Genomic DNA, 26658 nt, shown 5'->3' on the forward strand with positions numbered 1-26658 from the left:
TCTATTTCTGCTTTATTGACTATGCCAAAGCCTTTGACTGTGTGGATCACAATAAACTGTGGAAATTTATTCAAGAGGTAGGAATACCAGACCACCTGACCTGCCTCTTGAGAAACCTATATGCAGGTCAGGAAGCAACAGTTAGAACTGGACATGGAACAACAGAACAGTTCCAAATAGGGAGAGGAGTACATCAAGACTGTATATTGTCACCTTGCTTATTTAACTTATATTTAGAGTACAGATGACACCACCCCTATGGCAGAAAGTGAAGAGGAACTAAAAATCCTCTTGATGAAAGTGAAAGAGGAGAGTGAAAAAGTTGGCTTAAAGCTCAACATGCAGAAAACTAAGATCATGGCATCCAGTCCCATCACTTCGTGGGAAATAGATGGGGAAACAGTGAAAACAGTCTCAGACTTTATTTTTGGGGGCTGCAAAATCACTGCAGATGGTTATTGCAGCCATGAAATCAAAAGATGCTTACTCCTTGGAAGAAAAGTTATGACTAACCTAGACAGCATATTAAAAAGCAGAGACATTACTTTGCCAACAAAGGTCTGCCTAGTCAGGGCTATGGTTTTTCCCGTGGTCATGTATGGATGTGAGAGTTGGACTGTGAAGAAAGCTGAGTGCTTAAGAATTGATGCTTTTGAACTGTGGTGTTGGAGTAGACTCTTGAGAGTCCCTTGGACTGCAAGGAGGTCCAACTCGTCCATCCTAAAGGAGATCAGTCCAGAGTGTTCACTGGAAGGACTGATGCTAAAACTGAAACTCCAATACTTGGGCCACCTCGTGTGAAGAGTTGACTCATTGGAAAAGACCCTGATGCTGGGAGGGATTGGGGGCAAGAGGAGAAGGGGAAGACAGAGGATGAGATGGCTGCATGGCATCACTGATTCTATGGACATGAGTTTGAGTGAACTCTGGGAGTTGGTGATAGACAGGGAGGCCTGGCGTGCTGCAGTTCATGGGGTCGCAAAGAGTTGGACACAACTGAGCGACTGAACTGAATTGAACTGATGGCAGGTTGCCATATTTGGGGCCCTCAATCCTGAGTCTCATCAAGAACTAAGACTATATTCTGGTTTTATCTTTCTTAGCTCTACCACCTGCAAGAGAAACTGGATATTTCTCATCTACAAAAGAAAGTAGCCTGAGCCTAAATAATGGGAGAAAGAGATAGATGAAGTTCTTGTGGCTGCCATGATCTGTGATTAGATGACTTTTTGATTACTTTACTATTATTAGGCAGCATTTACTTATAAAAATATAATCGATCTTTTTTCTTTCATTATCCTGCTTCATCAGTTCAGTTCATTTCAGTCCCTCAGTCATGTCAGACTCTTTTCAACCCCATGGACTGCAACATGCCAGCCTCCCAATCCATCACCAACTAACTCCCGGAGCTTACTCAAACTCATGTCCATTGAGTCGGTGATACCATCCAACCATCTCATCCTCTGTCATCCCCTTTTCCTCCTACCCTCAATCTTTCCCAGCATCAGGGTCTTTTCAAATGACTCAGTTCGTCTCATCAGGTGGCCAAAGTATTGTAGTTTCAGCTTCAATAACAGTACTTCCAATGAATATTCAGGATTGATTTCCTTTAGGATTGACTGCTTGGAACTCCTTGATGTCCAAGGGACTCTCAAGAGTCTTCTGTAAAACCACAGTACAAAAGCATCAATTCTTTAGTGCTCAGCTTTCTTTATAGTTCAACTCTCACATCCATACATGACTACTGGAAAAACCATAGCTTTGACTAGACGGACTTTTGTTGGCAAAGTAATGTCTCTGCTTTTTAATATGCTGTCTAGGTTGGTTATAACTTTTCTTCCAAGGAGTAAGCATCTTTTAATTTCATTGCTGCAGTCACCATCTGCAGTTATTTTGGAGCCCAAGAAAATAAAGTTTCTCATTGTTTCCACTGTTTCCCCATCTATTTGCCATAAAGTGGTGGGACCAGATGCCATGATCTTAGTTTTCTGAATGTTAAGTTTTAAGCCAACTTTTTCACTCTCTTCTTTCAATTTCATCAAAAGGCTCTTTAGTTCTTCTTGACTATCTTCCATAAGAATGGTGTCATCTGCATATCTGAGTTTATTGATATTTCTCCCCACAATCTTGATTCCAGGTTGTGCTTCATCCAGCCCAGCGTTTCTCATGATGCATTCTGCATATAAGTTAAATAAACAGGGTGACTATATACACCCTTGACGTATTTCTTTTCCTATTGGGAACTATTCTGCTGTTCCACGTCCAGTTCTAACTGCATACAGTTTTCTGTATGCATGTATACATACAGATTTCTCAAGAGGCAGGTCAGGTGGTCTGGTATTCCCATCTCTTTCAGAATTTTCCAGTTTATTGTGATCCACACAGTCAAAGGCTTTGGCATAGTCAATAAAGCAGAAGTAGATGTTTTTCGGGCACTCTTGATTTTTCAATGATCCAATGGATGTTGGCAATTTCATCTCTGGTTCCTCTGCCTTTTACTAAAAGCAGCTTGAGCATCTGGAAGTTCATGGTTCATATACTGTTGAAGCCTGGCTTGGAGAATTTTGAGCATTACTTTGCTAGTGTGTGAGATGAATGCAATTGTGCAGTAGTTTGAGCATTCTTTGGCATTGCCTTTCTTGAGGATTAGAATGAAAACTGACCTTTTTCCAATCCTGTGGCCACTGCTGAGATTTCCAAATATGCTGGCATATTGAGTGCAGCACTTTCACAGCATCATCTTTCAGGATTTGAAATAGCTCAACTGGAATTCCATCACATCCACTAGCTTTGTTCATAGTGATGCTTTCTAAGGCCCACTTGACTTCACATTCGAGGATGTCTGGCTTTATTTAAGTGAGTGATCACACCATCATGATTATCTGGGTAATGAAGATCTTTTTTTGTATAATTCTTCTGTCCATTTTTGCCACCTCTTCTTAGTATCTTCTGCTTATGTTAGGTCCATACCATTTCTGTGTGTTATTGTGACCATCTTTCCATAAATGTTCCCTTGATATCTCTCATTTTCTGGAAGAGATCTCTAGTGTTTCCCATTCTGTTGTTTTCCTCTGTTTCTTTGCACTGATCACTGAGGAAGGCTTTCTTATCTCTCCTTGCTATTCTTTGGAACCTGCATTCAAATGGGTATATCTTTCCTTTTCTTTGCTTTTCACACATCTTTGTAAGGCCTCCCCAGACAGCCATTTTGCTTTTTGCATTTCTTCTTCTTGGGGATGGTCTTGATTCCTGCCTCCTGTACAATGTCATGGACCTCCATCCATAGTTCATGAGGCACTCTGTCTATCAGATCTAATCCCTTGAATCTATTTCTAATTTCCACTGTATAATCATAAGGGATTTGATTTAGGTCATACCTAAATGGTATTTCCTATTTTCTTCAATGGAAAGCTGAAGTTGGCAATAACAAGTTTTCATGATCTGAGCCACAGTCAGCTCCCTGTCTTGTTTTTCCCGACTGTATAGAGCTTCTCCTTCTTTGGCTGCAAAGAATATAATCAATCTGATTTTGTTATTGACCGTCTGGTGATGTCCATGTGTATCATCTTCTCTTGTGTTGTTGGAAGAGGGTGTTTTCTATGACCAGTGTGTTCTCTTGGCAAAACTCTGTTAGCTTTTGCCCTGTTTCATTCTGTACTCCAAGGCAAAATTTGCCTGTTAATCCAGGTATTTCTTGACTTCCTACTTTTGCATTCCTGTCCCCTATAATGAAAAGGACATCTTTTTTGGGTGTTAGTTCTAGAAGGTCTTGTAGGTCTTCATAGAACCCTTCAACATGAGTTTCTTCAGCATTACTGGTCAGGGGATAGACTTGGATTACTGTGATATTGAATGGTTTGCCTTGGAAATGAACAGAGATCATTCTGTCGTTTTTGAGATTGCATCCAAGAGCTGCATTTTAGACTCTTTTGTTGACCATGATGGCTACTCCATTTCTTCTAAGGGATTCCTGCCCACAGTACTAGATATAATGGTCATCTGAGTTAAATTCACCCATTCCAGTCCATTGTAGTTCACTGATTCCTATAATGTTGACGTTCACTCTTGCCGTCACCTGTTTGACCACTTGCAATTTGCCTTAATTCATGGACCTAACTAACATTCCAGGTTACTATGCAATATTGCTTCTTACAGCATTGGACTTTGCTTCCATCACCAGTCACATCCACAACTGTGTGCTGTTTTTACTTTGGCTCTCTCCTTTCATTCTTTCTGGAGTTATTCCTCCACTGATCTCCAGTAGAATATTGGGCACCTATTGACCTGGGGAGTTCATCTTTCAGTGTCCTATCTTTTTGCCTTTTTAAATTGTTCATGGGGTTCTCAAGGCAAGAATACTGAAGTGATTTGCCATTATCCTTCTCCAGTGGACCACATTTTGTCAGAACTCTCCACCATGACCTGTCCGTCTTGGGTAGACCTACACAGCATGGCTCATAGTTTCATTGAGTTAGACAAGGCTGTAGTCCATGTGATCAGATTGGTTAGTTTTCTGTGATCATGGTTTCAGTCTGTCTGATGGAGAAGGATAAGAGGCTTATGGAAGCTTCCTGATGGGAGAGACTTACTGAGGGGGAAACTGGGTCCTATTCTGATGGGCGGGGCCATGCTCAGTAAATCTTTAATTCAATTTTCTATTGAAGGGTGGAGCTGTGTTTCCTCCCTGCTGTTTACCTGGGGCCAAACTATGGTGGAGGTAATGAAGATAATGGAAATCTCCTTCAAAAGATCCCATGCATGTACTGCTGTACTCACTGCCCCCAATACTGCAGCAGGCCACCACTGATCCATGCCTCTGCTGGAGACTCCTGGACACTCCCGGGCAAGTCTGGGTCAGTCTCTTTTGGGCTCACTGCTTATTTCTCCTGGGTCCTGGTGCACAAGGTTCTGTTTGTGCCCTCCAAGAGCCTATTTCCCAGTACTGTGTAAGTTCTGGCAGCTCTTTGGTAGGGTTAATGGCGACCTCCTCCAAGAGGGCTTGTGTCATACCCAAGTCTGCTGCACTGAGAGCCCCTGCCCCAGTGGCAGTCCACTGCTGACCCATTCCTCCACAGGAGATGCTCCAACACATTTCTGTCTCAGTCTCTGTGTGGTCCATGGGTCCTGGTGTACACAAGATTTGTTTGAGCCCTCTGAGCATCTCTGGCAGGAATGGAGTTTGATTCTAAATGCGAATTCGCCCCTCCTACCATCTTGCTGGGGCTTCTCCTTTTCCCTTGGTTGTGGGGTATCTCCTCACAGCTCCTCTAGTGCCACACAGCCACGGCTCCAACACCTACCATGTTGCTGGGGGTTCTCTGACCTTGAACGTGGGCTATCTCTTCACAGCTGCTCCAGCAAAGCGCGGCCGCAGCTCCTGACCTTGGCCGTGGGGGTATCTCCTCAAAACCGCTCCAGCGCCTCGCAGCCACTGCTCCAGGGCCTCACCTCCTCCAGTCCAGGATAGTTGAATAAGATAGATTAATATTGCTTTACTAAAAGGAGATTAAACTGGAAATATTAACATTAATATATTCTTTCATTTTTATTGTAAAAATAAACATAGATAAGCATTAAAATGCTCCATAAATTTTCAGGCTTATGATTATCAGAATTAAGAAGGCTAACATTATATGTATTTCTATGATTTAATTATCTTAAATTGGAGGATAATTGCTTTGCAATGTTTTATTTGTTTCTGCCATACAACAGCATGAATCAGTCATAAGTATATATATTAATCTATCTCCTCTCTCTTGGTCCTCCCTCTCACTCCACCTCCTCATCCACCTCTCTAGATCATCACAGAGCATGAGCTTGGCCTCTCTGTTATATAGCAGCTTCTCACTCACTATCTAACTTATATTTTATATATAGTAGTAGTATATGTCAATGTTGCTGTACATATGATAGTGTATATATGTCAACATTACTCTGTCAATTTGTCCCATGCTCTCCTTCCCCTGATGAGTCCACATGACTGTTCTCTGTGTCTGCCTCTCTATTCCTGCCCTACAAATAGGTTCATCAGTACCATTTTTCTAGATTTCATATATATGTGTTAATATATGATATTTGTTTTTATCTTTCTGGTATACTTCACTCTGTATTACAAGCTAGAGATTCATCCACCTCAGTTCAGCTGACTCACATGTGTTCCTTTTTTATGGCTGACTAATATTCAATAACCTCAGATATGCTTATGACACCACCCTTATGGCAGAAAGTGAAGAAGAACTAAAGAGCCTCTTGATGAAAGTGAAAGAGGAGAGTGAAAAAGTTGGCTTAAAGCTCAACATTCAGCAAACTAAGATCAGGGCATCCAGTCCCATCACTTCATGGCAAATAGATGGGTAAACAGTGCTGCGGTTCACGGGGTCGCAAAGATTCGGACATGACTGAACAACTGAACCGAATATTCCATTGTATATGTGTACTGCAGCTTCTTTATCTATTTATCTGTCAATGGACATCTAGGTTACTTCCATGTTCTGGCTATTGTAAATAGTGCTGCAATGAACATTGGGGTGCATGTATAAGAGCTTTAAAGAGAAAAAAGGAAATTAGAAAAAAATTCTAAGTTACATATCCCTTTAATGAATGCAAAAGGTTTTTTGCCTTATTCATAAACTAATGTATGGATGTATGGATGTGAGTGGTGGGCTATAAAGAATGCTGAGCACCAACAAATTGATGCTTTTGAATTGTGGTATTGGAAAAGACTCTTGAGAGTCCCTTGGACTGCAAGGAGATCCAACCAGTCTATCCTAAAGGAAGTCCGTCCTGAATATTCATTGGAAGGACGGATGTTGAAGCTGAAATTCCAATACTCAGGCCACCTGATGCAAAGAATCATTTGAAAAGATCCTGATGCTGGGAAAGATTGAAGGTGGGAGGAGAAGGGGATGACAGAGGATGAGATGGTTGGATGGCATCACTGACAGGATGGACATGAGTTTGAGTGAGCTCTGGGAGTTGGTTATGGACAGGGAAGCCTGGTGTGCTGCAGTCCATGGGGTTACAAAGAGTCGGACACGACTGACTGAACTGAACTGATAAACTGAATTTTAACAGTTACTGCATATAGAACTAATTCACATTGAATTTCAAAAGGCCATTATTGTGTTGTACATGAATAACACACTTAATCCATTAGAAAGATTACACTCATATTGGTCATGAGGCAAGTGTTGTCCAAACACAGTTTGTACATCTGATTTGAGAACAGAGTTAATGCTCTGAAATCCTCACTCAGCTCAGCTTTATATTTATGACTTTGTTTTGTGTTTTGCTGTCTTGCCCTTCATTCCTCTATTATCTACGCCAGAGAAATCTCTGCTGGAGACTTGTGGCTTCAGTTTGTCTAACTTCTTAAAGCCAAGACATGGGTCTCTGCTTCTCTCTCACTCGGCTTCTTTTATTCCCCTGGTTATCAATCACAGTGTTCCCCAACCTTTAACTTCACCTTTATTGGACTCTCACTTAATATAAACCTGAGAAACACACTTATAAAACCAAAAAGAACAGAACCATACAGAAACTGAAAGTCCACGCTACAGTATAGATAGGATAATTGAATTTTTCCCTTTAGAATGAAAATCCTAGAATAACTATAATTCTTTTAAGCTGAAAAGCAAGAGGCATTTTTGGGAATAAATAGAATACTTTTCTCAGTAGAACTACATTTTCTTTGTAATATAAATTGTACAAATATTTTCTACCATTTTATGTTTTCCTTGTGCTAAAGAGAAACCCCAAGGACAAGGATCATCTTTATAGATGTTTACAGAATTTTCATTTCTTTACTGCTTGCTTTTTTTCCCTTTCTTTCTTTCTTTCTTTCATTCTGCCACACAGACCAACCTGATGTAAAGAGGGTGAAACTGCAGCCAGTGACAAACCCTGTCAGGACAAACAGGCCAGCACAATTGATGGTGTAGGAAGACTGAGAGGGAATGGGTACACAAATAATCTGATCTATTCATTTTACAGATGAGGAATCCGAGACCCAGGGAGGCAAACATGGCATTTGACTGAAATTATAAAACAAGTCAGTGACACAAATGGCTCAGCTCAGTTCATTTCAGTCGCTCAGGCATTTCCGACTCTTTGCGACCCCATGGACTGCAGCACACCAGGCTGCATCAGGGTCTTTTCAGATGAGTCAGTTCTTTGCAGCAGGTGGCCAAAGTATTCGAGTTTCAGCCTCAGCATCAGTCCTTCCTATGAATATTCAGGACTGATTTCCCTTAGGATCAACTGGTTGGATCTCCTTGCAGTCCAAGGGACTCTCAAGAGTCTTCTCCAATACCACAATTCAAAAGCATCAGTTCTTCGGTACTCAGCTTTGTTTTTAGTCCAACTCTCACATCCATACATAACTACTGGAAAAACCATAGCTTTGACTAGATGGACTTTTGTTGGCAAATTAATGTCTCTTCTTTTTAATATGCTGTCTAGGTTGGTCATAGCTTTTCTTCCAAGGAGCAGGCGTCTCTTAATTTCATGGCTGCAGTCACCATCTGCAGTGATTTTGGAGCCCCCCCAAAATAAAGTCTATCACTGTTTCCATTATTTCCCCATCTTTTTGCCATGAAGTGATGGGACTGGATACCATGATCTTAGTTAGTTTTCTGAATGTTGAGTTTTAAGCCAACTTTTTCACTCTCCTCTTTCACTTTCATCAAGAGGCTCTTTAGTTCTTCTTCACTTTCTGCCATAAGGGTGGTGTCATCTGCATATCTGAGGTTATTGATATTTTTCCCGGCACTCTTGATTACAGCTTGTACTTCATCCAACCTGGCATTTTGCATGATGCATATAAGTTAAATAACTAGGGTGACAATATACAGCCTTGACGTACTCCTTTTCCGATTTGGAACCAGTTGCTTGTTCCACGTTCATTTGTAACTGTTGCTTCTTGACCTGCATACAGATTTCTCAGGAGGCAGGTCAGGTGGTCTGGTATTCCTGTCTCTTGAAGTTTTTTCACAGTTTGTTGTGATCCACACAGTCAAAGGCTTTGGGCTCAGTGGTAAATAATCTGCCTGCCAATTATGGAGACACAGGAGATGTGTGTTTGATACTTGGGTTGGGAAGATTCCCTGGGGCAGGAAATGGCAACCCACTCCAGTATTCTTGCCTGGAAAATTCCATGGACAGAGGAGCCTGGCAAGCTGTAGTCCATGGGGTTGCAAAGAGTAGGACACAACTGAACAGGCACACATAGGTTAGCATGTAAAGAACACAAGGTTTATTTAATATACATAAGTTAGATGGAGTTAAATTTCACTCTTTTGTTCCACTGAGGTATAAACCAAACGTTAAAAATGCAAATCAGACTAATGTGGAAAAATTCAAAGTGTTAAATCATGCCTGTCATAACCAGTATACAAATGAAATCTTTGGCTATTTATTTTTTGAAGTATACCTGATTTCCACTCTAGGAATACTTTGGATTTGAAGACAGTTTAGAAAACCATAGTATTAGAAACTCTTCTCAGCAACTTTCCTATCTCTAATTCAGCAACTTCTAATTTAGTGTGAAATAGGAAATCATTTTGTTAATTAGTTGAAAATTAACTTACAAGCAATCTAAGAAAAAAGTTGTACATTTTTGCCAGTGTATTTAAAGTGTGGATCATTTGTACATTTTTGCATGTCCTTTTATAATTATAATTACATTCCTAAACATTCTCTCAGAGCTAGGACTTTTTGCTGATCACAGTCTTTTAAAAAGAATGAGAATACTGGATAGCAATGGGAAAGTTTAATAACCTCATTGTTTTATTACCTTATCAATAAATAAAATGACTCAATTGCTCTGGATTAAGAGTCCTGCATAAATATTAGTAAATATAATTAAGAGTAACAGTTGATACATAATACTTCCTGTGTGTACAGAGATAATATGATTCTTAAGGATAAGATTGTGACTTTGCCTCATCACCTAACATTTGGGAATCTTCCTATACATTTTAAGTCTCAGGAGAATTGAACAAAGAATTCACAAGTCATCCTGACCAATAAGGCAAATCCTAACTAGTGTTAAGTTATTAACTGAGTCCCTTGAGTGATATATTTTTAATGTCTTTTATATAAACAGTCAACAGAGTAAAACAATTGCCTATTTATTTACAATTACCATGTTTGTAGGCAATGTTTATAAGTGCTGAATAAGAAAATGAAAAGTGTATATTAATTAAGCTTGAATCCCAGTGTGGGAGGCATAGCACTTTACTTTGTTATTAGAATCTTCCTATAAAAATCTCCTCTGATGTACTCCAGTCTTCTTGCACACTAGTACCTAGAAAAACTTGCTGTGTGTAAAGGTAGGACTCAACACAGAGTATAAGTGCCCAGAAACTATAGGTATTACAATTATACTAGCTTGAGATATTAACTGAATACAATTTGAGTTTCTTTTTAAATGTGAAAAATCCCTGGGTTGGGAAGATCCCTGGAGTAGGAAATGGCAACCCACTCCAATATTCTTGCCTGTAAAATTCCATGGACAGAGAAGCCTGGAGGGCTATGGTCCATAGGGTTGCAAAGAGTCAAACACAACTGAAGTGACTTAGCATGCAAACTGAAAACAAAACTCTTCAGGTATGTTAAAGAATGGCAGATCTGAATGATTGCTAACATTTAAGCTACATGATGGTAATTTTTACTCTCAATGTAAGAAATATTTTTATCAATGTATCTTCTTCCATTTTAAATTATGAAATGCTTCAAACATACAAAAATATGTGAGTGGTATAATGAACACACTTGAAACTTCTGCTCAGCTAAAGTACAAAAGTACAAATAGAGTTCATGAACACTCTCCAGTAGTGTTTTCTTTCTTTCCCACCATCCAGAAGTAGTAACTATCCTGAATTTGGTGCTTATCACTCCTATGCATGTCTTTATACCTCCCTAAAAATATATATTCCTCAAGAAACCATGACATCATTTTATATTACAAAACACTATATCATATGAGATGAATTCTTCAAATTGCTTTTTTATACTCAGCATTGTGTTATCTTTAATATTTATCTACTCTGATACCTTTACTTCTAGATCATTCATTCACATCACTAAATATTATTAGATGTATGAATATTCTGCAATTTATCCATTCTTTGGGGAACATTTAGCTATATTGTTTTGTTTTGCTATTACAAGCAGTGCTACATTGATTACTGTGATATATTTCTCCCTACGGATGTGTTTAAGACTTTGTATAGAGCAATGCTCTTCAAAATATAGTGTGGGTCAGTATCAATGAATTATCTCTGGTGAGGTAGTACAAGCACTGAGAGCAAGCAAGTGAAAACTTTACAGCAATTTGACATTGCTGCCACATCATATGATTTTGCATTCTTGCAAAATTATTGTTCTGCAGTGGATTACACATTGTAAAAGTTGTTTTAAATCATAGATAGCTTAAGAGGTATTATTCTAGTCTACATACCTTGGGGTAGAATTGTGCTTCCAGGAAGTGATTAATACTTAATCTTTAAAATATTGCTGGTTGTGCTTCAGAATTTTTGTGCTGATTTAGATTCACACTAGAAACATGGAAGACTTTCTGTTCCCCTGCACTCTATATATTCTGCTTTTTTTTAATGCCTTTTTTGGAAAACTTTCTTTTGGTGTAGCGATTATTCAGTTCCTACTTCTCTTCCTCTCGATCATAAAATTTAAATGCTATATTTCTGTTTTTCAGTGGTGGACTTTCAAATGTTTAATATGTGTACTTATCTACAATGATTCTATCCTCTCCTCTATGTTATTTTTATCTAGTATATTTTTCCATCTCAATTTTTTTACCATTAAAATCAATAGTTGTTACTGTTTTATACCATCAGTGATTGTTTGGATCACCTTAAATTTTAACCATTTTCCCCCCAATACCTTTTGAGCTTCATGTCTTTTCTCTGAAATAATTTTAAGTAACTGAAAAATTTTAGTGCTTTAGCACTTTTTTCATTCACTGAAAAAAATGAAAATTCGATAGCAAATTATTAGTGCTGTTTTGACTTAAGTATATTTTTCCCTTGAGTAAAATTCTACTTGACAGCATTTTCTCTTAGTACATAGAACTAGTCCAATGTCTGCTAATTATTAATGATGCTCTTGAGATGTTTACAGTCACTCTAATTATTGTCCTTTGGAGAAAAGTCTGCCTTTCATTCAGGCTGCTTTTGAAATACTTGTTCTATTTAGTGTTCTGTAGTTTCACCATGATGTTTTATATCTAACTATGTAGTCCTCTTTATTTGCTTGATTAAGATTTAGTAGCTTCCCTCAATCTGAAGATCCGTGCTTTTTTATTCTACAAAACATGTTTTTTTTTCCTCTTTTACCTTTTTTCATTATATAGAATTTTTTATCAGAAGCCCAATTAGATTCTCATTCACTCTTTCAGATCCCTTAAGCACTCTGTCATATTTTTCATCTTGTGCCTCTGTGATAAATTCTGCATACTTCTTTAAAAACGTAATATTTATTTATTAGCTATCCCTTTAGCTGGTATCTGGTAAACCTGTTATTTAAGCCTTCAATTGAATTTTAAATTTTAATTTATTAATATTCTTTATTTCTTTGTTATTATTTTCTTCCAGTTTTCATGAGATAATTTACATAAAACACTGTTTAAGTTTAAGATGTTCAGCATAATAATTTGACTTACATACATCATGCAATGAGTACCATAATAAGTTTAGTAAACATCCATCATGTCATTCAGATACAAAATAAAAGAAAATGAAAAAAAATTTCCTTATGATGAGAACTCTTAGAATTTACTCTCTTAACAACTTTCATACACAGTATAGAGCAGCATCAATTATATTAACCTTGTTGTACATTACATCCCTAATATGTATTTATCGTATAACTTCTTTTTAAATTTATGACTGTCTTTGAAGAAGACATTGTTCTGTCCCATGTTTCACCCTATTTTTCTCTAAGCATTTTAAATATATGTGTGGTAGTTTGAGCATTCTTTGCCATTGTTTTTCTTTGGGATTGGAATGAAAACTGACCTTTTCCAGTCCTGTGGCCACTGTTACATTTTCCAAATTTGCTGTTACATTCAATAACTAAATTATTTGTTGTATTTGCAGGTCTTATTTTAATTGAACATGTTGCTGATTCTTCCTCATGTATTTTGTAATTGTGTACTTTGGGTTCATGTTTGGCAGGGCTTATCTCTGGGATCCTTGAGACATTCTATTTCCTTCTGCCAGCGTCCTGTTACAATATGAATCAATGAATACCAATCACTGAGTATAATTTTTAATTTAGGGCCTCTAAAACCATCTACAGAGTATGGATTTGAACTTTAAACCCATGTGAATATAAGCTAATAATAATGGATTGTCAGGAGGACACATTTTTCCACTCAAGCTCAGCTCAAGATAGATGAATTCACTTGTTCTTGAGTTCATCTTTCACCAGGAGTCTAGTCTTTCATGGATCCTTCTTTGCATGGTGCTTTCTGCCCTAAGCTTATAGAACCATTAATACTTAGTCATTAAGATTGTGAAACCTTTCCAAAGCATCCAGGATGTCTACATCAGCTTTCATTCTGGATTTTAGCTTAACTTTTCACTCTTGATTCCTGGTTATTCCCCTTCCTCTCTTGGAAGCTTAGTTCTGAGTCTAAAATGAAGGTTTGCTACATTTTATCCAACATTCCTAGATACTTTGTACCCAGAATTTTTTGAATTATCTAATATGCCATAATGCCAAAAATGAAAGTGAAATTCTGTCCTTTCCAGGAGTTTGCCCAAATTCATGTCCATTGAATTGGTATATGTAACTCAATGAAGCTATGAGCCATGCCATGTAGAGCTACCCAAGGAGAACGGGTCATAGTGGAAAGTTCTGACAGAAAATGGTCCACTGGAAGAGGGAATGGCAAACCACTCCAGTATACTAGCCATGAGAACCCCATGAACTGTGTAAAAAAGGTTTAACTTACACTATGCTTAAATGGGCAAAGACAATACAACTCTTTTTTTCTCCCATTACTAACACTATCTTTTCCCTTAACCTCAGGCATACCACAGCTTTAGAATATTAATTTGATGCCTGATCCATTCAATTCTTTTCTTTTTCAACTCTGCAGTTTCAATTAGTCCCTTTAAATAATGTTTGTTTTTGTTGCTGTTGTTGTTTAGTTACTAAGTCATTTCCAACTCTTTTGCGACCCCATGGAATGTCGCCCTCCAAGCTCCTCTGTCCATGGGATTTCCCAGCAAGAAGACAAGAGTAGGCTGCCATTTCCTTCTCCAGGGAATCCTCCCGACCCAGGGATCAAACCCTCGTCTCCTGCATTGCAGGCGGATTCTTTACCACTGAGCCACCAGGGAAGCCCTTAAATAGTTTATTGTCAAGGAAAACATTCTTTAAAAAAAAAAAAAAAATTCCTGAAAACTTTACTAAAATCACATGGAGGGCCGCTGTTCAAGAGCTTTTTCCCTTTAAGACCACCTTTAATCTTTAGAGTATGTTTTGGCCAAGGCAGGGGAGGGCAAATGTCTAAAGCCCAACAAATGTCTCAATAGCCCAACTTTCTCTCCAGCTTATTTACATTTTGCAGCCATAGAAAGCTTAAAGGAGTTCTACTTCACATTCATCATCTTTGAGGCCTAAGGCCCAGAACACTCTATAGCAGTTATCCCAAAGAAGCACTTAAGTAATGTGTTTATCAGAGTAGGAGTAAGAGTTAATCCAGTAGTTTCTCTGCCATGCATTTCTCCAGACACACTTCTGAGTAGTATTCTTCCATGCACAACAGGAACAGGATGGGCAAGAATGAAACTCAAATGTGTTGAACAGGCTAGTCTGTTACATCCCACAGAAACTTCAAGGCATCACCCCCACCAACCTACCCAAGATCAAATAATAGGCCATCTTCAACTTTATATTATTTGAACAAATGGTTATTAGCACACATTTCTCCAACAGATTTATTTCTTTAAAGGAATGGATTTTGAAGATAAAAAACATGAGGCAGGGAGGTATGGAATAGAAAATAAATACAAATGTAAGCTGTTTTGCTAATTGCTTTATAACCACAAACTAGTACAGAGAATGCCCTCTACAAAACACAATAAAGGTTCAAAGGTGGAGGTGTTCCCTTAGGCAAGGCTGAAGGCTTCAGTCCCTGGTATTTGGAATTTAGGCTGCAGTCCTTGTTTTTGGATGGATCACTGGGTGTGTGGCACAGTGCACGCTTTCAACCAGATTTGAACAGGAGAATGGCCACTTGGGCCAAGTAGATGAAGTGTTTGGTTTCACGTGTCACATAACTACCGAAGTTCCTCCCCAAGATGCAGTGCCAGGTGGGGTTGTACTTCTTGTCGAAATCCTTCTTGACATGGGCCGCAATGTCCTTCTCTATATTATATCTCTCCAATGCCTGAGTAGCACACTCCACCGAGTCCTGTTGCATCTCCTTCGACATATCGGCGTTCTTGATCTCAGCCTTTCGGTCACACATGGTTACCAAGGAGCAGGGGCTGGCCGACTGCAACGGTCTCCTGGGGGAGGGGCTGGCGAGGCTCACACCTGAGTAGAGAGGGCGTCGCAACCGAAGCCTTGGCGCATCTTATTGTCAAGGAAAACATTCTTAATATCTCCTGTCTCTTAGCTCATTATTATTAGCTCACTTCCACCCGAGAATGGTGTCAAAGTATCAGAGAGCAGAGTATATCTTACAGAACCTTGTATCAGAGAGCAACAGTCAAAGTCTAGAGGTGTGATGCCATCTCATGTCGCAGGCTAGGTCTCTTGTTCACTTGATTACAGATTACCCTGCTGGAACTCTTAGATAATGGGTCAGGCCTGTGGAGCTCAAGATCTTATCTCTCCAGTGCCATCACAGTGAGCCTTGTGGTAGGCTCCTTGGTTCTCAAATTTGCATCCCTGCCAAATGGGACTGAAGATGACTTGAAAAGTTAAAACCTCAGGGTCATTAATTTTACTATCTTATTCTGTACTCCTCACTGATAAAAACTAGTGTGGTTTCTTTTCATGATTCCTACAGGATCATGTAGGATCTGAGTAGGCTCTGAAGTCCTCCTATGCTTCAGTTGTCTGACACACCTTCCCATTTTGGCCATTTCTATGCTTTTAGTGAACCTGGATTTCAAATCTGTTGTCTCACATAACAGTCTTATTTTTTGCATGTCTTTTAATGCCTTCTATGACAAATCCTAATTCTTTTTTAAAAATTTATTAATTTTTGGCTGTGCTGGGTCTTCGTTGTTGTGTGGGCTCTTCTCTAGTTGTGGCGAACTGGGGGCTACTCCCTAGTTGTGGTGCACCAGCTTCTCATTGTGGCAACTTCTCTTGTTGCGGAGCACAGGCTTTAGAATGCACAGGATTCAGGGGTTATGACACATGGGCTCAGCAGTTATGGCTTCCAGGGTCTAGAGTACAGGCTCAATAGTTGTGGCACATGAACTTGTCTCACAGAATGTAGGATCTTCCCAGACCAAGAATCAAACCCATGTCTCCTGCATTAGCAGGTGGATTCTTTACCACTGAACCACCGGAGAAGCCCCAGCAAATCCTAATTCTTACCACATTTCTCACTCCTTACCTTTTGGCAAGCAAAGTGGAGGTCTCATACTCAGAAAAGCAAAAGAGAAAGCACATCAATAATTTTCAGAATATTAGCCCAATTATTATACCAATACCTTGTCAATGACAAGATAAATGAAAATAAAAATTGCCAAATCACTGGTCTTTGTTTGCATGATATTATCAGCAAACTGGGACTAGGAAATTGAAAGATATTTTAATAAATTGTGGGTCACATGTAAGTTAATAAAATTAGGAATCTGTTGTTTCCAGAAATACACATATAAAAACAATTCTGTAACTACTTTTATTTTTGGCTCAAGGGCAATTTTAGTGACTTCAGCTGATCTCCCAGCATCCGAGGCTTTGGGAGAACAGAACTCCACAGAGGTAGTGTTTCTTGAAGACGATGTGGATAGACAGATCTAAGTGGGAAAAAGAACTCATTTAGCTGTCCCTAAAGGACCTGTATGTATTTATTGATTCATACAATAAAAACATAAATGTCCTCCTAAGCAATCAACTGAGGCTCCTTGCCTGGACACTGTAACCACTCAAGTTATATTGTTACCGTGTACTTTTCCAGTAGTTAAGAACAATGCTTCTCTATGATATTACACTTTTTGCAACCCCGTGGATTGTAGCCTTCCAGGCCCCTCTGTCCATGGAATTCTCCTGGCAAAGATACTGGAGTGGCTTGCCATTTCCTTCTCTAGGGGATCTTCCCGAACCAAGGATCGAAACCAGCTCTCTTACATTGCAGTCAGACTCTTTACCATTTGAGCCACCAGGGAAGCCCCATGCACTCTCTTGACCCTGTTTTCAACTTTCGGATGATATGTTCCTGTTTTCCTTTCCAAGTTCATTTGGATGTTCAGTTTAACCTGTCTTTCTTCTACAAAATTCTGGTGAGAGAAAGAGACACACAGTGAGTGTAATAATCCCCAACCCTCTCCCTCTTTTCCCCAGTACCCCCAATCCCCCCCCACCTGTCCATTCTCTTAAGGAGAGTGTAGAATCTCCATGCTCCTGGGGATGGTCTGCTTTAAGCCTGAACTAGACGGAATTAGGTTTGCATTCAGACTCTTCCAAACTCTAACTTTCTATCTGATTTGTCCCCAGCCCAGGGAAGCCTCCATTGTCTTATGAAGGAAGCTATATCACCTCTTTCTCAACCTCCACTCACTTGAACCCTTGATTCTTCCAGACTCGTCCTTGGATTCACATCTCTTTCAGTTTTGGCTATTTCACTCCTCAATTCTCCTCTCCCTTTCCTTTCCTTTCTGCCTAATGTCCCTTCAAAAGGAGGAAGAAGCAATAAAAAGTTTGCCTTAACTTCATTTATGCACTCCTAGCACTTTCTCCCTTAACTAACTCATCTTGCCTCTGGGCCAAAATACCTAAAATACCCTCACAGCGAAATCCAAAAGAAATATCAATGAAAAGGTTGGGCTAAGTGATCTCTAAGGACACTTCTAGAGAAGAGTTCTATGACTTCATATGAGGTCAACAACATACAGAAAAATCCTATCTAGTTCTCAAAAAAATTCTGTAAGTTTTGAGAATCTGTTATTTGTGAAGTGATGAGTGAGAGAACTCAAATAAATAAATAAAGGATACATTCCCTAGTCTCCACAACTTCAATATTCAATATAGATGACCTACATGCAAGAAAAGTTATATACTATTTGAGGAGTCCATTCATTTAGTCATTCATTTATTCATGTTTTCTGGGACTTTACTTAAGATAATGAAGTTCACAATTGCAAGGATCCACAATAGGGAGTGCAAAGGATACTTCGGTTCATGTAGGAAGAGTACCCAACCAACTCCCAGGTGGGAAAAAGGAATTGTCTTCTTGGAAAAAGTGTCCTTGCTGAAATTTGAAGACTCTGTGCATAACTCTGTGTGTGTGTGTGTGTGTGTGTGTGTACATGTATGCACTAGCATGCGGTTGAGCCATGATTAAACTGAATCAGAGCAGAACAATGATATGAGCAAGGAGAATCATACTTGTAAAGGTCCAGAAGTTAGAGTAAGAACACCTTCTTTTCAGAAAACTAATAATAGTTCAGTCTGTCTGGCTGGGGAACATTGGAATAGCAGTATAAAACCTTATAGTCACTTACAAGTCAGAAGCTATCATGGAAAATACCAAGTGAAATGGCCAGTGGTGTGAGGTAAATAAAATGTTTATAACTTCAGAGGTTGATTAACATGTGTTACTCGGAAAGAGCTGCATCAACACATGTGGGGAGGGTCCAATGATAAGGAATTTCTAGTAGATTTAATGGTGTGATCAAAGGCAATCAGAGAATGCATGAATTTTTCAGTGAACTGTAGGCAGGCCTCTTTGACTAAAGTCAGGGTATGAATAGGAATTCACTGGTCAAAATTTGACATCTCAAAATATACCTTCCTCTTATTGCTGAATAAAAAAAGAAGAATTTCAGTAGCTCCAAAAAGTCCCCCACTTGTGTGCGGGGAAGAATGGGAAATTGCACTAACTTAGAAAATGAGAGTGAACTGAATTCGACTCAGCACAGAACTGTGGCCACCTTATGCCCAGCTGCAGCTCACACTAGTAGTGCCCTGGTTATAGCCTGTAGTACAAACTTTAACACTATTAAAACAAGTTTCCTTTGGACTTGAGAGTACCGAATTCAGCCAGCTGCTTATTTCTCCACAGCTAATCACACCATCAACCCTTCACACAGAATCTCTACCTCTTCAGTGCAGAAGTGGAGTCCCCAGGGCTGGGCTATTCCTTTTTGTTCCCTGTGTATAGATGTGGTCAATAAACAGAAGTCACATTCTGTCTTTGTAATATGGTTCTTTTTGTAAACACCCAAGTCAAGCCAACCCCCTATACTAACTCGATTTGGGATCTAACATAGCAGAATGAACCTAAGAAATATAAGTATGGAATATTTGTTAGGTTTAGAAACAGCTAAAGGAGTCAGATTTTTATAAATTAAGAAACCTCGTAAGGCAGCACAGTCTATATTTTCAGAACTTTTGTAATTATATTCATATTATCAAGCTGGCTGAATTTGTTAGACTGGAAGGAGATCAGTGTTTGTGTGTGTGTGTGTGAAGTCTAGTATTTTAAAACGTTATTTTTTTTTTAATCCAAGATATGTGAAATATAAAATATTAACCATTATAAGTTTGGGAAATTATTTGAATAAACTACAGTGTATTTAGAATTTTCATTCAACTTCAGTATATAATTAAGGGTGTTGAAATATTGTTAATAACGACAATATCACACACCATATATTATTTTTCATTAATGTCTATTTGATGCAAATTAAAAACTAGGTATAATTCAAGGCTTTTTCTCTTATTCCAAACTCATTTTCACTCAAAATTTAGCAGCTATGCAGTCAACTTCCTTCCTGATAATATACAAACCATTTTTTAAAATTAATTTTTATTGGAGTATAGTTGTTTTACAATGTTATTAGTTTCTACTGTATAGGAAAATGAATCAGCCATACATATACATGTGTCTCCTCCCTTTTAGACTCCCTTCCCATTCAAGTAACCACAGTACACTAAGTAGAGTTCACTGTGTTAAACAGCATGTTCTTGTTAGTTATTTATTTTATACATAATATCAATAGTGTATCTCTGTCAGTCCCAGTCTCCCAATTCCTCCCACTCCTCTTCCCCACTTGGTATCTGTATATTTGTTCTCTTCATCTCCATTTCTGCTTTGCAAATAAGATCATGTATACTATTTTTCTATTAATTTTTAAAAAATGTTTATTTTCCCAGTTGTAAAATAAATGTGTTGTAGGCAAATAAAAACATGAAGGAAACATAATTTGTAATCTCATCACCCACAAATAATTACTGTTTATAGTAATTATTGTTTGTTAGTTTCACTTTTAGTCTTATATCTAATACGTATATGTTTGTATTTAAAATTTGAGGTCATTATATATTCATGTTTTAACAACTTTTTGTATTAGTGTTTGAACATTATTTGTTTGAACAAAATTGAAAACTATCAATTTTAGTAGTATCAGGCTATCAGTTTTTTCTATTAAAATTAATATTTACTAGATATATTTAGTCACATCTATTGTTTAAGGTTCTGATTATTTTAATAAGATAGATATCTAGGTGAATTACTGAATCAAAATATATGAACATTAAAGGTTATCTTATCTGCTTCTCAGGAAGATTTTTTTTAACAATTTATTCTCGGGTGTATGAGCCTGCAATCCTCAATAGCACTGTGTATTTATTTTGGTTATAATGATGGTCAGAAAATGATCATCTGCTCAAACTTACATTGATATGATAATAGTGAGGTGGAACATTTTTCATACTTAAAAGTCATTTGTATTGCTTCTATTAACTGTTCATATCATCTAGTACATCTGTCTCTTGGATGAACTGAATGGAATTTAGAATTTAAAACACTGAGCTGAAAAAATAATTTAAAAAATGATAACAGTAAATGCCACCTTGTAATTAAGTGAATACTTAAAAATTAATCAAGTTTTAATTTGCTCTCAGTTAATTCAATGAGGATTTTAATTAACACAACAGTTTTTAACTCAGTTTGGTCTTTTTTTTTTTTAAGCTTGGCTTTTACTTTTGAAATCCTAAACTGCATTTCTCACTGAAGATTTGTACATTGTTACAGCTTTCTTTCACTTCACCTCACCCATGCCATACACTCAAGCCTATTACCTCGGAGCAGCCAAAAAAGATCTGAAAAAAAAAATATTCATGAGTCAGAGGGAAAAAAAATCTTTAACAATAGGTTTTAAAGGTAGTGAGGGATTTATTTATACGGAAAGGGACCCTCTACTGTGTAGTCAGCCATTGCTAATAAAATCTTTCCAGAACAGAATATTAATCTTTTTAGCATAACTGAAATAAAGAAAAACTACCATGCAAGCAATTTGCTAAAAAGGTGTTTACTGTGCCCACCTAATATATTAACAGAGCAATACAAAAAGTTTTGGTAAGTTGGAGTAAATCTTGAGTCATTATCCTAAATGCTAGGTGTGTGTAAGCTGTAAGTGGAACCCTAGATTTCTGTGGAATTTTTCTCACTGACTTTGTTAAGGGTCTCTTTTAATAATGAGGAAAGTAAATTATCCAGGTAAGAGGAATGGTGCAAGCTTACAAGGGAAAAAGGTCAAAGCTGAAAACTGAGATTTGAAACAACCAGAATGTCTTTAGACATTTAGAATATTATCCATTAGAGAAATGATGTGGAATTCAAATGAAAGCAGGATTTTAGTACTCATATCTGTCACCTTCTAGGCACCTAGAAATCACAACAAGGAAATTCTTTCAAAAGAGTGAGGGTTTTGCATTTTTCTGGGGATCTGAAGAATAAAAATGCATTCTGTATTCCTTTGCCATAGATTTTTAGTTGTTACTTTTTTGGCATCTGTTTACTGCTGCTGCTGCTAAGTCACTTCAGTCGTGTCTGACTCTGTGTGACCCCAGAGATGGCAGCCCACCAGGCTCCCCCATCCCTGGGATTCTCCAGGCAAGAACCCTGGAGTGGGTTGCCATTTCCTTCTCCAGTGCATGAAAGTGAAAAGTGAAAGGGAAGTCGCTCAGTTGTGTCTAACTCTTAGCGACCCCATGGACTGTAGCCTTCCAGGCTCCTCCATCCGTGGGATTTTCCAGGCATGAGTACTGGAGTGGGGTGCCATTGCCTTCTCCAATTATAAGTTTGATAGCTGCTAAAACAAGAATCCTAATCAGATTTAACAAACCCTCTCTGAAATGATTTATCTTGTCATAGCTATAGAGCAGACTAAATTGAAAAGCAAAATTAATCTGCTTCTATAAAGGTGAACTCTAGCCTATCATGTAGTCCATGACAGTAATTAATGCTGCTTTAGCTTTCTTTCTGAGCTCAGCCCAAGAAACTAGTAATAATTTAGGTATGTGAATGTGTTGAGTTTCATTCATTTCAACCACACAGGATGAGGAGAGATTGGCATATTTACACACTTTCAACTTCTCCCAAGAAAATGAAGCTTTTGGTAGGCATTTCCTCTTTGCAATTCTCATTTCAGTTTCATGTAAAATTAGATACTTTTCTATTTCCTGATAGGAAAAAAAGAATTAATCAGGAACCTCTATGGCAGCTTATAAAAACATTGATAATAAATTGATGATATTTTAGGACTAACGTGAAAAAAAATACTACATATTTGAGGTTGTTTTCCCTTATGTACTACTATTTTTTAAGATAGATAGGTAAAAACAATATTTTTAGCTGTTCATCAACACTCAGTTATGTTATACTGATCTTGAAACCCAGCTCTTAGTATAAAAAAATAAGGAGAGGGACTCCTTTCCTGCTTGACAGGTCAAGTTGATGTGATTTTCCCTTTTGCTGAAGCAACAATATCTCAAGTAATAGCTTGAAAAAAAGAAAGGATGCTATGAAGAATTTAGAGAAAGTAAAATAAAAAATTCATTAAGATTTGAGGTGAGGTGAAGGTGAAGAAGAGGAATGCTCCCAGAGTAACTGCCCTGCTTCTGTTTTAGACACTGGACAAATAAAGGCACCTATTGTAAGAATAGGAAGTACAGTAAGAGGAAGAAATTAGACAAGAGAACAAATAGTTCAGCTTTGGATATATTGTTTAGAAAGCGTGTGTGGAAGAGGCAGTCTGTTATTCATGTGGGTGTCTGAGAGAGGTCTGGGGGACAAAATAGATCTGGGAAAGCTCACGACCTAAAAGGTCGTGAATCCATAGGATTGAGTGGGAACAGTACAGCAGAATGGCCATGGTTTATAAATCAGTGCTTATTATCTCAATGAAAAATATATTTTTAAAAAATGTTGAGGCCAATGAACAATCCATTTTTGAGCCCAAAAGTGGGTTTTATAGAATGTCCATCTCTTCTTCTCACTGTCTTTCTTGTTCATCAATCATGAACAACATAAATTTATTAAATTCTTAAAGAGAGAAGGAGGCCAACAGGCATAATGTGGGAAAATATGTGCCTTCTTCCTGAATCAAATTTGAAAAAAAATGCCTAGTGTAAAACACAACTCTCTCTGCCTAAGTGTGTAAATTCTCATGTATGAATGTGTTTGCCATTCCTCCATTTTCATGTCAATGAAAGAAGAATCAAAAACTCATTGAGATTTTATTTTAAGGTATATATATTTAACTGTTGGTATTATCCTACTATCTATGAGAAATATAAGCAGCACTGCATGTTTGTTTTATATATATTTTTAAACAATACTAAAATTATTAAGAAATGATAATTTAATCAATCCTGGCACTAAATTTTTAAATTCTAGCTGAAGACTAGACTAAAGGCATGGTTTAACCATACAACACATAAAGAATAGGAAAAAAAGTAATCTGGAATAGAGATATTTTCTGAAAGCTCATAGTTTGTTTCTTAAATGGAAGTGTGTGGAAAATATCTAGAACCTCTATAAATTCTGTTATTTTTCTTGAGGAGAGTAAAAATAATATTCCACAACCCCTTCTGACACCTTTCATTAAATATTTAAAAATATATAATAAAAAGACATTCTTGGCCAGATGAATAATAAAAGTATGATACTTACATGGAAACAAAAGTCAGTCTTCCAGAAATACAACAAATCTGAGAACAAAATGAAAATTTAGGTGCATTGTCAGTGCTTCCATAGAGTATAGATTTTTTTTGAAAACAATAAAGAGTAAGATAACCATGTTCTATTTTATTGTCATATTTTATCTTTTTGAAATCTATTTAAACTCTTTCTACCTGTAGGGTTTTAGCTCTCACTTGAGAGACTCTTGTTGCACATTTCTTTCTGAGCCATAAAATTTCTAATCAAATTATTGAAACTTGTTCACCCATTTGGAAGTAGAGAATAAAAGCAAATGAAATTGCGTTTTTTCCCCAAAATATTGTGATAGATTCTTCCATGGGTTTCCTGCTGCACTGTCATGTCAGTCCCCTCGCCTGCAACGACCTTCACATCCTGGTGGACACTTTCAGTTCTAGTTCCTTTCCTATTCGGATCCAGGAGCATTTAATTTTTCCATGTCTGGCTTATAGTATTTGGAATATAGATTTCTTTAAATTTACAACAAAAGTTTTCTCACTTTTTCCCCCTAAATTCTGCATTAATCTTCTTGTCGGTGAACATAAATTCATAAAATTCAAACTGTTCATTCTTGATAAAAGTTAAAGAGATCATGTCAAGGTTATTATGGAAAATAAAATGCAATCTATTGTTTAACACATGTAAGGGAGAATACATATGCCCAAACGTTTGCAATATTTCATTTAACTTGATAAAATAAAGTTCAAAGCTTTACATTGATTAGCTATGACTGAGTGCATCCATCATTGTACAGATAATTACATGAATGACTAACCTTCAAAGAAGACAAGTTAGAATAAACTTTGTCATTGATGGGCCAAATAAAAAGTTAAAAGAGATTAATTGTATGGTTTGTTAGAGAATGTGACATTTAAGTATAAATTGAAAAATGAATGGCAAGATCATTAAAGGTCACTTGTGCCCTTACTTAGATGTTTAGCCTGAAAAATGTTAAAAACACCAAAAAAAAAAAAAAAGTATTTTTAATTGGGAAGTTCAGAAAGAGGAAATGTACTCAAATGAGTGCTGATGAAACAAATTAGAGTTGAATGCCAAGAACCCAGGAGGGTGGACACACAGGCTCATCTTAAATGAAAGGCTCTCTGGTCAGCTGATACCGTTTGTCCTTATATCTGTACACCACTGGCCACCAGGTCACAAATTTTCACTTGATCTTACTGAAAACACATACTCTTCTTCAACCAGCTGGTGGAGCAGAACTCCAACTAAGTAATATTCTCTCAAGCCTTTTGATATGAATAATATGAGTTACATTTTCTTTCTTTTTTTTTTTCTTTTGGATATATTCTCATTCAGTCTTAGAGCAAAAAGGAACTTTCAAAACCATCTAGTTCAGAGACAATAAATAGCATACATAGTATCATTTCCTTCTTTTTGTCCTCTCACGGGAGAGGTCACTGCTTCCTGTAACATTCTTTCCCATGAAACAGAATCCAATTCACAATTTGCAGCAGAGCACTTAAGGGCAGCCACTTCCTATCAATTGCTACTCCAGGTAAAAACCACCTGCTGTACCTGATCTAGTCCAAATTTCCATTTTACAGTGAAAGAAACAGAGATCCAAAACTCATTTACAACTGGGTTGGAGAGTCAATCTATAATTTTGAAAGCAAATTGCTCTAAACGGGAAGTAAAACTTCAATCACCTTTGCTCAAATTCCTGAGTGAAACCATATAAGTAGAATTGTTTGATACAGAGTTAGCAATTTGAAAGACTCCTTTTATCATTTTACTGTACATAATAGAGCATTTAGGAGACTGTGACTGAAACCGATTCTTCTCATGGCCAAAATAAAGTTTTCCTAAATACTGGGCAACATGCTGCTTGTCTTGCAAATCAAGAGAACAGTAAATTTGGCAGAGGCAAAAATGTTCCACCCTCAAATTACCTGGTTTGTCCATGAAATAATATCCAAGTAGGGTACAATGGTTTATAAAGTGCTCTGAAGGAAAATGCACCCCCCCCCCCCAACCAAGGGTAATCACATTCCTATATCATTTTGGTCTCATTTAACTTAGAGAGACTTGTAGTTTTCTTCCTCTGAGGCTTATGATGGAAAATAAAGCAATCATGGGAATTTAAGAATAACACAGCGTAGAACCATCGCCCCTAAGCCCTTAACAAGTGATATTCTGCAGAGAGCAGTCCTGGATGCATTTAACATCTCTACATGTGATTGATTATGAGCTGGAGAGAGTAGTCATTAAATCTGCCAAGTACATCACATCATCAGGATGGGTGAGCACCTTGAAAGACAGGATTAGAATTAAAAATGACCTTGACAGTTTGAAAAATGATTACAAGCAAATAAAATTGAGTTCCCTAAAATCAACGGTGCAGCAACATACTTACAACACCCCAGACTGCACAAATCAAGTTTGAAGTGGATAGTTGAGCAGATGATGGTTGTTACCTAGTGAGTTGTAAACTGTACTTT

General features: G+C 37.6%; 2 protein-coding genes across 2 annotated transcripts in view; one reads left to right on the top strand and one right to left on the bottom strand.

Annotated features, from left to right (window-relative positions):
* Positions 1–26658, top strand: part of KCNH7 (potassium voltage-gated channel subfamily H member 7) — a 526390-nt gene that overhangs the window by 264896 nt on the left and 234836 nt on the right. The window lies entirely within an intron of this gene.
* On the bottom strand, positions 14975–15565 carry LOC129646371 (dynein light chain 1, cytoplasmic-like). The gene has a single exon (XM_055572410.1). The coding sequence runs from the start codon at positions 15500–15502 to the stop codon at positions 15239–15241; it is 264 nt and encodes an 87-aa protein (XP_055428385.1). The 5' UTR covers positions 15503–15565; the 3' UTR covers positions 14975–15238.

Source organism: Bubalus kerabau, chromosome 3 (genome assembly GCF_029407905.1).
Source record: "Bubalus kerabau isolate K-KA32 ecotype Philippines breed swamp buffalo chromosome 3, PCC_UOA_SB_1v2, whole genome shotgun sequence".
In the NCBI taxonomy this organism is placed as follows: Eukaryota; Metazoa; Chordata; class Mammalia; order Artiodactyla; family Bovidae; genus Bubalus; species Bubalus kerabau.

Coding starts and splice junctions, on each gene's coding strand:
- LOC129646371 (XM_055572410.1), bottom strand. CDS start 15,502: ATGTGTGACCGAAAGGCTGAGATCAAGAACGCCGATATGTCGAAGGAG.